Source organism: Lactuca virosa, chromosome 3 (genome assembly GCF_052849685.1).
Source record: "Lactuca virosa cultivar CGN04683 chromosome 3, Lactuca_virosa_CGN04683_v6, whole genome shotgun sequence".
NCBI lineage: Eukaryota > Viridiplantae > Streptophyta > Magnoliopsida > Asterales > Asteraceae > Lactuca > Lactuca virosa.
In genome coordinates, this window is record NC_136428.1 from 131,318,544 (window position 1) to 131,331,971 (window position 13,428).

Genomic DNA, 13,428 nt, shown 5'->3' on the forward strand with positions numbered 1-13,428 from the left:
ATAATTTTTTATGCTGTTAAGATTAAATATTAATAATTAACTAATCATTATTTATTTATTTGTACATAATATTTAATGTTATTTTTACTTTTTATTCATGGCTACCTGTTAGTTATTTCAAAATAAAATAAATATTATATGTTTTTTTCTTTTTTCTAATAGTCAAGTAATATAATAATTATTATATTTATTTTTATTTCAGTTATTTAACATAATCTTGTTATTTATGTGTTTTATTATTAATTTTCTTGATATTTTGTTCAAATACAATGTTACTTTTGACATTTTATTTATTTTTATGTTTTTAGAAATATATTTTTATTTTTTTGACTTTGTGTTCAAACATATTTTATGACATTTTTCTTGACATATTGTTCGTTTTCAAAGTATACAGTGCACAAACAAAAATAAATCTTAAAAAGTCAAGATATTTATATGATTAAAAGTTAGTTTTTAAAAAAAAGTATTTATTTGGTTTTTTTAAAATATTTTTATAACTATTTTTAGGTTGGAATAAATTCGATTTTTTTTTTCATATTTTATATAGACTAATCTAAAATCGGATTTTTTAGAATCGGATGGGAATACGCACAACCGATAAAAATTGGTTCAAATTTAACTTAAATCCGATAATCTAAGTTACGATATTTATATTTACGTATTAAATTTATGATAAAGAAAACTATCACATTTTCTTTTAGATAATCTCTATTTTTTCTTGTTGGTTCCAAAAAATACAAAAATTTGTTATATAATTTTTCTATTAAAAAATGTACTAAAAATAAATATTAAATGAATAATAAGTTGTAATATATATATATATATATATATATATATATATATATATATATATATATATATATATAATATGAGAAAGAGAAGGGCAAAGAACACTTTTTGAAAGAAAAAAAAGTCCATCAGTTATATAATTTTTTTTAGAAATAACGATAAAAATGTCAAATTAAATTTTATAAGGAGTCCAAATATATAAACCATTAATATATATAAAAATCAAATGCTTATCTCATCTCACAAGTTGATTTTTATAAATCTTATAATAATTATGTGATATGAATCAAATAGTTGAGAAGTCAAATTTTATATAAATGGTCAAACCTTTACACACCCAAATATTAATAATGTTTTACGATTGATCTCCGATGTAAGATTTAGACGGTTTACCGATTATGTTCTAGTTCTTATTGTTTTTCTTGTGATGGGACTTTGGATAATAAGTATTGTAGTTGATATTCTTGTGATCGATTTAGTAGGCGTTTTCTTTTATGGTTCATATTTCAGATTGGATCATCCATGTAGTAATCAGATGAATTAAGTTGTAGATATGAAAGCATAACAACTCAACAAATTCCCTTCTTTGTTTGTCAAATTTAAGGAAGAAGATACCGTTGAGTTCTTAATAATTAGAAAGAAAAAATAGAAGTTCATTGAGGAAGTTCTATCTACTCAACAAAATTTCCCCTTCTCGTTTGTTTGTCCACCACTTTATATTTATAGTATACATAATTATAAGATAAGAATAAATAAAATATGTAATAACTCCAAAAAAACATTATGATATGTCTGTAATAAATAGAAACTAACACTAGCAATGTTCGACGAATAGTATTAAGATTCATTATTATTTCGATACAAGAAAATGATTTTTCACACCCCTTTGTAGTGTTGAAGATTAGGAAAACGAATAACACACCTCAAAAGTATTTGTTCCCTTCATTTACCTGTATATTTTGCATTTACTTTTGTATAGGATTTAGCTGAAGCCCATTATATTAGACTTAAAATGCATTTATGACATTTTAATATTCTAATAGCAACATAATTTATGACATAATAACATCACACCAGATTTCTATAAAACACAAAAACAAAGATTGAAGGGGTCCAATCAAATAGTGGTACAAGGGATTTCCGACATCTCATAGAAAAAGAGTATAAACAAACAAAAGACTTTAGAATTTTAGTTTTTATTAGAGATAATCCTAATTACTAAAAAAATTTGATGCTTTTTAAAAACTTGAGGTCGATAAGTCCGCGAGTCTAGAAATTCATTTCGGACAATTAAACATTCTCGAAATGTTTCTTTTTAAGAACCAAAAATATTTGTGACAAAATAACAGATTCTAAGAAGAACAAAAGGCTTTGTACACGTAATGGATCTTAAAGTACTATTTTTGCATCTCCTTTACCAAATCCTCCCATATTATAATTACTTGTCAATGGTTGCTCAAATTTGATAGATTCACCTTTTGAAACAAGTTTTGGCCCCAGAGGGATAATATAAACCACTTGACGTCCATCTGATGCATCTGATATGCTTATTTCGTATCCCCTTTTCTTTTCGTATGATTTTTCTTACTATACCGAATGTTGTAGCATTATAAATTATATTATTACTCTTGCTCCCATCATGGTAAATCCGACCCCTTCCTCTGTTTTCGCCTACGTATATATGATATTTTAACAAGTGAATGTTTTTCTTAGTAGCGGGGTCCGAGGAAAGAATAGGAAATGTGATTTGACTATATTTCTGACTAGCAACAAGACCTATGACATTTTTTTATTGGGCTGATAGCTCTGAAAATACAGATTACCCATCTTTTCTTTTATCTTTGGGGAAATACAGTCGGGAGGGACTAATTCAAAACCCTTTGGTAAAATAAGAACAAGTCCCATGTTTAAAGCTCCTTTTTACCATTAGCAAAAAATTGTTTTAATGCATATCATAAGGAATTCAAACAACTACTTCAAATACAGTATCAGAAAGTACCGTTTGTGGAATAACATAATTGGTAAACCATCTAAATATATCCCGTACGCACATAAAAATTCCATTTTTTTTTACCATTAACAATAACTTGTTTCAGTTGCATATCATAAGGAATTCGAACAACTATTTCAAATACAATATTAGGAAGTACTGTTTGTGAGATATAGACGGTTTACCATAAATGATCAAAAATTCACGTAAAGTATTATTATATGTACCTCTCACTCACATAAAAAATCAATCACACTCACCCCCTCATACATGGACACACCAAACAATTGATGATGAACATATACAATAAACCTTCAAGTAATGTTAGAAACAATAAAAGTGATAGGAGTGGAAACCATTAAACCCACTCAATCCACTATCACATTGGCTTTTATTTCTCCTCCTTCTTCCCAACCCACTCAACCTACTCAATTAAAAACATACAAAACATATAAAAACATATAGGGTACAAGTTCTTATGCTTATGGTACGAGAAAGAGAGAGAAAGAGAGAGAGAGAGAGAGAGATAGAGAGAGAGAGGAATGATCAAACGGTTTACACAACACGCATGTGAGACTTATCTCTCAACCTGTTCGTTCTTGGAACAATTCACCGATGATATCGACGGTACCACTAACCCAAAACAAATGAGCATGTGTCATTCCGACCAACCTAATTAATTTTGTAGTAAGTTAGACCATCTTGTATACAGAATACGAAGAGTCTCATGGTCTAACTGGCCACGACCGTGACTCGTTCACACTAGTCTGAGCCTTCGTGGTTCGTCGTGGTCATGCTCCAATGTACTGCCCACCACAAAATGAAACAACCAATGGGAATGGGATTGCTCATTTTGACCATAGAAGGACCGTTCAACGACTAATTTTCAATTTTTTCTAAAACACAGATTTTACTTATAAAAATTACACTATACACCCATAGTTCTTACATCATTCTTTTCTTTCTCTATATTACACAATATACACACAACCTTTTTACAACCAAAAAATATGGATCCCAACTAAAATACCCCCCAAACTTCAGAAATCGCAAACCCGATAACGCTTTTGCATTTGATACAACCCCTTGCCAATTCCCGACCATGGAACCACCTCAAGGTAGTTTTGTTAATTTGCTTCAAACCGGTTCACCTATCCAACAAACACCACTTTTCCAACAACAATTCCAACTTTTCCCGGCCTTTCAATAACAATTCCACAAATTTCAACAATTCTAACAACAATTCCATCAACTCGTCACAACCACCACCTTCACAATCACAACCACCTCATTTGCCATATTTTGTTTCCGAAACACAACTTTCACCACCACCACCTCAACCAAAAAAGAAAAAAGAAAAAAAAAAACAGCCCGCCCCACTACCCAAGAAAGGGTACCATGGACAAAAGAGGAAGAAGAAAAGCTAGCGGAGGCGTGGGTTTCACCTTCCCAAGACCTAATTGAAGGATATAATCAAACCTTCAATTGTTTTTGGGAGAAAGTTCGATGCGTGTTTTATGCGTTAACGGAAAGTGAAAGTCGAAATCCCGATCAAATTAGCTCCAAGTGGTGTGATATTCGACTAAAAATGCACCGAATTTGGAGGAATTTACAACAACCTCCAAAACATACGCAAAAGCGGGTCAAACGATTTTGATGTCTTTAAGGCGGCATTGGATCAATTTAAAAAACAACGTCAACCCACAAAGCTTTTCCGTATGTGAAACCGTGACTAAAATTGAAAGACGCTAAAAAATGGAAAGAGCAAACAAAATGAACTTCACAAACCTCTTCCGGTTCAAAGCGTTCAAGAAACCCGAATGCAACTTCTCAACAATCGGACGGGCGAACACACATCGACATCAACGATGATCCACTCGATCTTGAAGACGAGCAACGTCTTGATAGGACGGTTGGAAGAAATAAAGCAAACAAAGCGGGTTCGTCGGCTTCGGGTTCTAGTGTTATCGATAATTTTGGAGATAAAATTGATCGATATGTCCACATTCAAGAAATCAAGACGGAGATGTTGAGTCGGGTGGAATAAAAATTGATAGAAACGCAAACGTCATTCCAAGAGGCACAAACGACGCTTCAAACGAAAACCAACATGGAGATTTTGAAGATGAAAGTGGACGACCTCGAATGCAAAGATTTGAAGATTTTTCTCACGATGAAAGAGTTGGTTCGAGCCCGATATAGAAATAGGGGGTAATTTTTTTAGTTGTGTTTGGTAGTTTTAGGTGTTTTATTTTTATTTTAATTAATGTAAATTTTTAATATAATGTGTTATTTTAATTTAATGAAAAATTAGTTTAAAAATATATATGTTTTTTTTTATGTATTTTTGAATTAAATTTAACTAAAAAATGAGATGGAATGATGTGTTTAGTGGTAGGTATCATTTGGTTAGTAGTAGAAAGTGTAATAATAATGTGACATCCACGACTATAATAATTAGTGGTAGATATAACAGATGATAAATATTTCATAACATCTTAGACTAAAGGGTATCGTGTGGATATCATTGTCGGTAGTCCGACGTGGACCTCTTTACCGGCTGTGAACACCGCCCCGCGTCTTGTTTTACACCGCCGGTGAAGTGCCGGTGAAGTGCCGGTGGTGAGATATTACCCCGATTGTGAAAAATTTTAAAAATGAACGTTTGTAATTTTTGCCCGTTTTTTTGTGACCGTTGCTGCATTTATTTTTTATTTTTTTCAATTTTCCTTCTTTACCACTGTATATATGTAACCATAAACCAAAACCTATTTACTCAAACCCACTTTATTATTTCTAAAAAATCATCTCATAAAAATGGCAAATCCATTAAAAAATTGTAAGTTGTTGCTGACCGTTGGTCAGACTGTTATGAAATCATGGGAAGTGATTATGGATACGGTACAAGAAGAAGAAGAAGAAGAAGAGGAAATCCAACCCAAGACGCGGAAGATGCTTCTCAGAGATCGTTGGGATACACACACTCGTCTAATGGCACACTATTTCGATGAAAATTCTGTTTATGGGGAGCACCGGTTTCGACGTCGATTCCGAATGGCAAAACATTTATTTCTTCGTATAGTTGGTGACGTTACTAACATTTTTGAATATATTAGACAACACCGAGATGCAAGAGGTGCGGATGAGTTTTCAGAAATACAAAAATACGCAGTTGCGGTTCGTCAATTAGCTTACGGTTCTGGTTCTGATTCATGGGACGAATATTTTCAAATGTTCGAGCGTGTAGCTAGGGACAGTTTGGATGAGTTTTGCAGATGCGTTGTCACTATTTACGGTCCAAGGTATTTGCGTAAACCCACTTTTACTGACGTTCAATCATTATATGCTCATCATGCTAGTGTTCATGGCTTGCCTGGTATGCTTGGAAGTTTGGATTGTCTTCATTGGGCTTGGGGTAGTTGTCTTAATGCATGTCAGGGACAATTTATACGGGGTGATAAGGGTCACCCGACAGTCATACTTGAAGCTGTTGCGTCATTGGATCTTTGGATTTGACATGCTTTTTTTGGTGCTCCTGGCTCAAACAACAATATTAATGTTTTAGACATGTCGCCCATATTCAATGAGTTTTGTGATGGGTCTGCACCTAACTGTCCATTTCAAGTGAATGGAACGACGTATGATTATGAGTATTATCTTGTTGATGGTATTTACCCTGAAGTTGCTGTGTTTGTGAAAACGCTAACATGTCCAGGTGATCCCAAACACATAAAGTATAAAACGTACCAAGAAAAGGCTAGGAATGATGTGGAACGAGCATTTGGAGTCCTCAAGAAGCGTTGGCGCATACTACAACATCTGGCTCGTCCTCAAAGTGTGGACAAGCTCACTTGTATTGTGTATGCGTGTATCATTTTACATAATATGATTTTAGAAGACGATCACAAAATAATTTGTCAGTTTCAACCAAATGACAACGCATCCTCAAGTGCATCATCTAGTGCGCCAATATCATTTGGTTCCATCTCATGGCGTGCAAGAAGAAGGGCGATACGTGACAATCAAAAACACCACGAACTTCGCAACGATTTAGCGGAACACATATATCAGGTTAATAAAATTGATTTAAATAAGCTAATTGACAATGATATCGGTGAATATTCGGACTGAAATATTTTATTATGTTAGTTAATGTAATTTTCGTTTTATGATTGTTTAATCAACTGTAATGTTTTCAATTTATGAAATGTTATGTTAGTTTAATTAATATTTAATTTTAAGTTTTATATAATTATTTAGATTTTTGAATTTTAAAAAAAAAAGTTATAGGCACCACATCCTATCTCATAGGTAAAAAGTCTAAAAAATCTAAAATCCTATGTGGCCGCTTAGGTGGCAGCCTTTACCATTGGTAAAAAAAAAAAACATCACACTCTTAGCCTTATAAAAAAAAATACACATTGAAAAGTGAAGTTCGGTTGTAGATACAACAAATTTTTATCTAGCCACCTATACTACCCCTTAAATACTAAACGCTATTCATATTTTGTACATCATCTTTGTAATCATTACAAATGATATTGTGCATTAAATATATATTGGCTAGAGGTGAAAAAAAAGCTTAAACTTGTATAACATTTTTTTGCACAAATTTGGCTTAATAAAATTATGAATACAAAGTAAAAACATTCATATTTGACGTTCTAACTTTTTGACAAAATTATATAAATGATCCTGTTATTTATCAAAGGTCATAAGTTTAGTGTTTGCTAAACTTTTTTGATACGAATAGTCCTCATAGTTTTTAAACTTATAGGATTGATCCATATGATTTTTAAAACTTATATGAATGGTCTTTGTGCTACATAAAATGACTCTTTTGCCTTTTTGTTAATTTCTTTTATCTTTTTCTTTAATCATTTTTAATTATTAGAAAAATAAAAAATAACATAAACCTTTACCCATCCTCATCCCCTTCTTCCACTTCCTCTTTAGATTTGTTTTCTTTACTTCTCTTTCTTTACTCCTTTTTCCCTTACTAATAACGATTGTCTCCGTTCACCATCATCATCACGAATGAGGCAATAACATATCATCGGGAAGGTAAAAACAAGTAGTGTTTCCGGTTCTTCTTTTTGGCCAACCAAACACAGAAAAATCACATTCCAGCCACCACCAAATTATATTCATCACTTAATATCACCCGTCTTTATATTCTCCTTAAGCAGCTGAGATCATCACCAACCCTTCACCATCTTGAAACTATCTCAAGAAGAGACCAATTCATCCTTATTTTATTCGGGCCAAAATAACCCATCTTGACATCACCAAACCATCATACTCTAATCAGACTCAATAAAACCTCTTTTAATCCCTTGTTTATCACAATCGCCTCGCCACCATTAGTTTCGGACCCTACCATCATCGTTTCTCTGTTTCCAAGATACACACACATATTAAAAAGGGCTCATGTTCTCTTGACATGCTAAGAATCAGTAAGCATAAGGGTGACGTGTTTTTAAATTGATGATAAGATATGTTATGTTTGGCCGATTAAGGAAGAAGAAAAGAAGGCGTTGCCAATAATTTTGATCGGATGTAGCAGACGGTTTAATTCAGAGAGAGAAGATGAAGATGGGCGAGAGCGAGAGAAAGAGAGAATGGTTAAGTGAGATAGAAAAATGGTATGGTTCTATTTATTATTATTATTTAATTGAAATAATTAAACCCAATAAAAAGATAAAACAAATAGAAAAGGACATAGATGTCTTTTTACATGTTTAAGGACCATTCATGTAGTTTTTTAGAAACCATAAGGACCATTCAAATAGCATAGACTAAACTTGCAACCTTTGATAAACCATATTAAACATATATGTAATTTTGTCTAATTTTTATTCTGATTTAGCGATGTTTGTACAAATTGTCAAGCATAATGATAGAAAAACAATTCATAATATAACACTTTCTAATATATTATAATAGGAAAACAATGTAACATGAGAGTAGACCATTAGACCACAATAAATATTAAACATGTTATTTACTTATATGACACATGGTCCGTTAAGTTGGACAACCATACAAAAATATAATCAAAAGCAACAGGAATAAAAATAACAAAAGCGGAAGTCAAAAAGAGAAACTTTATTACTATAACACAATCATAACAAACCCAAATAATCCATGAAATAGAACAAATCAACAATCAGGAATATGCAAATTTTATTCATGAAAATCACAAATTTACAAAGAAGTTTGTATACTTGTTAAACCAAAAGAGGATCATATACCATGTTCACAAAGAAAAGACAAAAAAAGGGTGGAATTTTGAAATTAGAGTACTTAAGTTTAAAGTTATTAAACAATTATTTATGCATTCAAACCTTATATGGTCAGTAGAATACATATTGAGAACTGTGTTTTTCCCACTGAATTTACGCCGATGCAGCCATGAAACCTGCTTTTATCCCCCCACTATATACCCCTACTCTCCCCTCTTCCATTTTCTTCTTCGTCTTCCCCCAACTTTTTACCTCTTAAAAACAAAACCTTTTCTCACTACTTTCGCTCGCTCTACTCTTTGAGCTTTGCATGTGAAGCTCGGGTGTTCTAACTTAACAATCCTACTTCAAAGCCGTTTAATCTTTCCTTTTGGTCTCACATTGATCTTTTAATGGTGGGTTTTTGCTGAATCGTGTGGGGTTTTGTGATTAGAAATGGCGAGAGAAAATAACTGGCTCTCATTTTCCTTATCACCAATGGAGATGTTCAGTTCATCGACTTCTCAGCCACAGCAGTATTTCTTCAACGACAACTTTTATGCCAATGGTAAATTATGAATTAATATTTTGGTTACAGAACCAAAAACCCAAGTGAAATCTCTTACAGAATGTTGAGTTATGCATGGTGGGTTTTTGAGTTTGAAAGGTGTTTTTAAACTGGTTTTGATGATGTCTTTTTGTAGAAGAAGATGGAGTACTTGATGTTTTGATTTTTGCATGTATTTGACTCAGTCGTTTTTCCGGTGTAGGTTGGAGTAATAACGGGAAAGAAAACAACAGTCATGGGGAGGTGAAAGACGGCGGCGATTCGCCTCTCTTCAGAAGCTTCATGGAATCTCATATCCACCAACAACAAGCTCCCAAGCTTGAAGATTTTCTCGGCGGCGAAATCAACATCAACAACACCACCGGCTCCGCCGCTTCCCACCCGTTAAACTCCTTCCGTTACTCCGACGTCTCGCAGACAGAAACCCAGGACTCATCCTCCTTAACCAACATCTACGACAGCAACAGCTCCGTCTACTTTTCCGACCAACAAGATCTCAAAGCGATCACTACTACAGCTGGGTTCCCGTCGACGTTCTCAACCAACTCAGGGTCTGAGGTCGACGACTCAGCTACCCAAATGACCGAGTTTGCCGGGCAGTCGATTGAGTCAGGTAACGAGTTGGCTTATGCACAGTGTCCGATGAATGCGCTGTCGTTGGCAATAACCAGTACCGGCGCCGCCACCCGTCAAACTCCTCCTGACCAGCAGAAGGCCATCGTAGCCGTCGATTCCATCAGTCAGAATAGTTGTAAGAAGATTACTGATACTTTTGGACAGAGAACTTCGATCTACAGAGGTGTTACTAGGTATGGTATCCCCGTCTCTCTCAACTCTCAAGTTCATTAATTTAAATTTTATTAATCAAGAAATCTTTTTGACATAAAAATGTCTACTTTTATTTTTATTATTATTATTTAACAGACATAGGTGGACTGGAAGATATGAAGCGCATCTTTGGGATAATAGCTGTAGAAGGGAAGGTCAAGCAAGGAAAGGACGTCAAGGTACTCCTTCATTTCATTTCATTTACTTTATATACACATATTATTAACTTATTAAGTATATTTATATTTATGTTGCTATTATGATATATATGTATAAATGACTGGAAATGACTGAGATTCTGACCATGATATTGATGTAATACTCTTTGCCCAAAATAGAAGGAATTTGTCCACAAGATTTACAAAAAATCCTGTTACAAGTATGTACAATAGTATCTGTTTCTGTGTGATATTTGTTGTTTCTCTTTCTAAATCTAAGGGTCTAGTGATGTGGCTACTGTAGTTTCTTTTCATCAGTACATGACACTTTGCTTTTACTTTCACTTTTGCTTTTTTCCCCATTTTCGTACCCCTTGTGTTTGACCAAACTCAAACCCACATAATAATAAATAGGTTACAATTGTGACCTCTGAATATTATTTGTACAGTTTGTGAATTAATTCGAATGGTTGGTATTGAAAATGTTAATGTACGTATGATGTGAATGATGAGAGCGCTTTTATATTTTTAGCTTTTGCTTTATCTAAAAGTATTTTGATGCTAAAATGATGGACCACTTATATAATAAGCTAACGTTTTCTTTTTGCTGGCTTTTCTGCATGGAATTGGCCATGGGTGTACATAACTTGCCTCTCAATTATTTTCTTCAGTGTACTTGGGTGAGTGCATTCCTTATTATGTTTTCTGATTGTTCTTTTGTTATTTTGATCCTGATGCTTATGGGATTAATCAAGTATGCTTGATTGTAATTTGTAATGGAGTTTGGTATAAATTTTCAGGTGGATATGACAAAGAAGATAAGGCTGCGAGAGCTTATGATTTGGCTGCTCTTAAATATTGGGGGCCAACTGCCACCACAAACTTCCCGGTAAATCTATATTAAAAAAACTCATATATATAGCTTATCAGATTAAGTCGATTACCATTGATTCTAATAAATCAAAAAGAAACAACAGATTAATCTTGTTTGTGCTACGTACTAAAGCTATTACAAATTACAATTATGTTGATTTAGGTTGCAAGCTATGCGACAGAAGTGGAAGAGATGAAAAGTTCAACAAAGCAAGAATTCATCGCGTCATTAAGAAGGTTTGTTACCTCATCTATTTCTAATTGCTATGTAACGATAATCGATATATAGTAATATTGCATTTTCTAAGATATTTTTTGCCATTATACCAGGAAAAGTAGTGGTTTCTCAAGGGGAGCATCCATCTATCGGGGTGTGACAAGGTTTGATCTCCGAAAACCCGTTGTTTTATTTATTTCATTTTTTTAGTTGGTTGATGATATAAAGTACTATAAACTATATTTAACTAGGGTTGGATTGAGACACTGATGCTAATGTCAATGACACGAATATTATAATTTTCAGTCCCATCCAAAAAATATGGGATTTGGGACTTGCTCTCAAATCTCAAACATATGTGTAAAAGACATAAATACCCCATTCATACTAATCATATAAAATACCCATAGATAGTTTGTATACTCCCGTGTAAACAAACACGTCCTTATTGATCTATTGGAAAATGTTCAGGCATCATCAACAAGGGCGTTGGCAAGCAAGAATTGGCCGTGTTGCTGGAAACAAAGATTTGTATCTTGGAACTTTTGGTAAATTTTATGCTTCTTTAATGAGTATATGATAGAACATGTTATGGATACAGCGATATGATCTTAATTCATACATTGTGTATAATTTTACAGCCACTGAGGAAGAAGCAGCTGAAGCCTACGACATAGCAGCAATCAAGTTCCGGGGGATGAACGCAGTGACAAATTTTGAAATGAAACGATATGATGTTGAAGCTATTTCCAACAGCTCCCTTCCAATTGGTGGCTCAGCTAAGCGCCTGAAAATCTCACTGGAGGCTGAGCAGAAACCATCTCTGATCACCAACCACCATCAACAGCCACAATACAGCAGCGGTGGCAGCATCAGTTTTGCTAACATCCCACCGGTTTCTGCCCTTCCTTATGGCATGCAATTTGATCCAAACTCAACACAGTCGTATCATCATCATCATCAGAATCATAATTTCTTCCAGCATCTCCACCAGAACAACGGTGGTGTTACTCCTCAAACATCTGGGTCTATGTCTTCTGTAGGGAATCCGATGGCATTACTGCCTCCAACACCAGCGGAGTTTTTCATTTGGCCTCACCAATCTTATTAACATAAATGACAAAAGCACTTCCAAGATAACTTAGCGCCATAGACAATGCTAATTTTGAAACTTTTAAGGTTTTGGTATGCTGATCGGTTTAGGGTAGCTTTTTTATGGTAGTATTAGTATGGGCTGGGGTATAATGTTTTGGGTTTTCTGTTGGTGGACTTTGGACTAAATCTTGTAAACAGGTGTTTGGAATGCTAATTGGTAGAATGGTCTTTTTGGTGCTTAAACAGTGTCTCACTTATTTTATAAATGTGGATTTAGTAATGTATCATTTGGAGGAGAGGCAAAGTGATGAAAACCTAGCGAGCACCACACCTCACGAGAATTCAAAACTTGCAAGGTCAAATCAATATTCAATATATCCACTTCACAATATTATTTGGAGTAGTCACAAGAGCAAAGTCCAAGTAAGTTGTAAGAAAGCTCATGATTATTTGATCAAACTTCTAAGGGTCTTAAATACTTGGTCAAAGACATTTAGGCTAAGAAAAAAACAAGAAATGGATGATTTTAAGAGGAAACTCAATTGGCTGTCTTATTAGCATATTGCAAGGATCATACTCAAGCAAAACAGAAAAACAGATGTTATAATGCATGACTCGCATGAACATTTATCGAAGAAATTTATAACTCAAAACTTCCATCTCTCAACTGATGATTACATAATAAT

The 13,428-nt window shown here is 33.7% G+C and overlaps 3 protein-coding genes across 4 annotated transcripts; all 3 read left to right on the forward strand.

Moving 5' to 3' along the window:
- Window positions 1-5,596: 5,596 nt before the first annotated feature.
- Window positions 5,597-6,295, forward strand: LOC145164059 (uncharacterized). The gene has a single exon (XM_079082779.1). The coding sequence runs from the start codon at window positions 5,597-5,599 to the stop codon at window positions 6,293-6,295; it is 699 nt and encodes a 232-aa protein (XP_078938905.1).
- Window positions 6,296-6,346: 51 nt separating this feature from the next.
- On the forward strand, window positions 6,347-6,910 carry LOC145164060 (uncharacterized). The gene has a single exon (XM_079082780.1). The coding sequence runs from the start codon at window positions 6,347-6,349 to the stop codon at window positions 6,908-6,910; it is 564 nt and encodes a 187-aa protein (XP_078938906.1).
- An 876-nt stretch (window positions 6,911-7,786) lies between these two features.
- On the forward strand, window positions 7,787-12,985 carry LOC145166567 (AP2-like ethylene-responsive transcription factor AIL6). 2 transcript variants are annotated; one of them, XM_079085574.1, is made up of 9 exons: window positions 7,787-8,424; window positions 9,774-10,380; window positions 10,496-10,578; window positions 11,229-11,237; window positions 11,358-11,446; window positions 11,594-11,667; window positions 11,761-11,811; window positions 12,119-12,195; window positions 12,289-12,985. In XM_079085574.1, the coding sequence occupies exons 2-9, from the start codon at window positions 9,854-9,856 to the stop codon at window positions 12,756-12,758; spliced, it is 1,380 nt and encodes a 459-aa protein (XP_078941700.1). In that variant the 5' UTR covers window positions 7,787-8,424; window positions 9,774-9,853; the 3' UTR covers window positions 12,759-12,985. The 2 variants fall into 2 exon arrangements, with proteins under 2 accessions (XP_078941700.1, XP_078941699.1); XM_079085573.1 differs by lacking the exon at window positions 7,787-8,424 and adding an exon at window positions 9,149-9,571.
- Window positions 12,986-13,428: the final 443 nt, after the last annotated feature.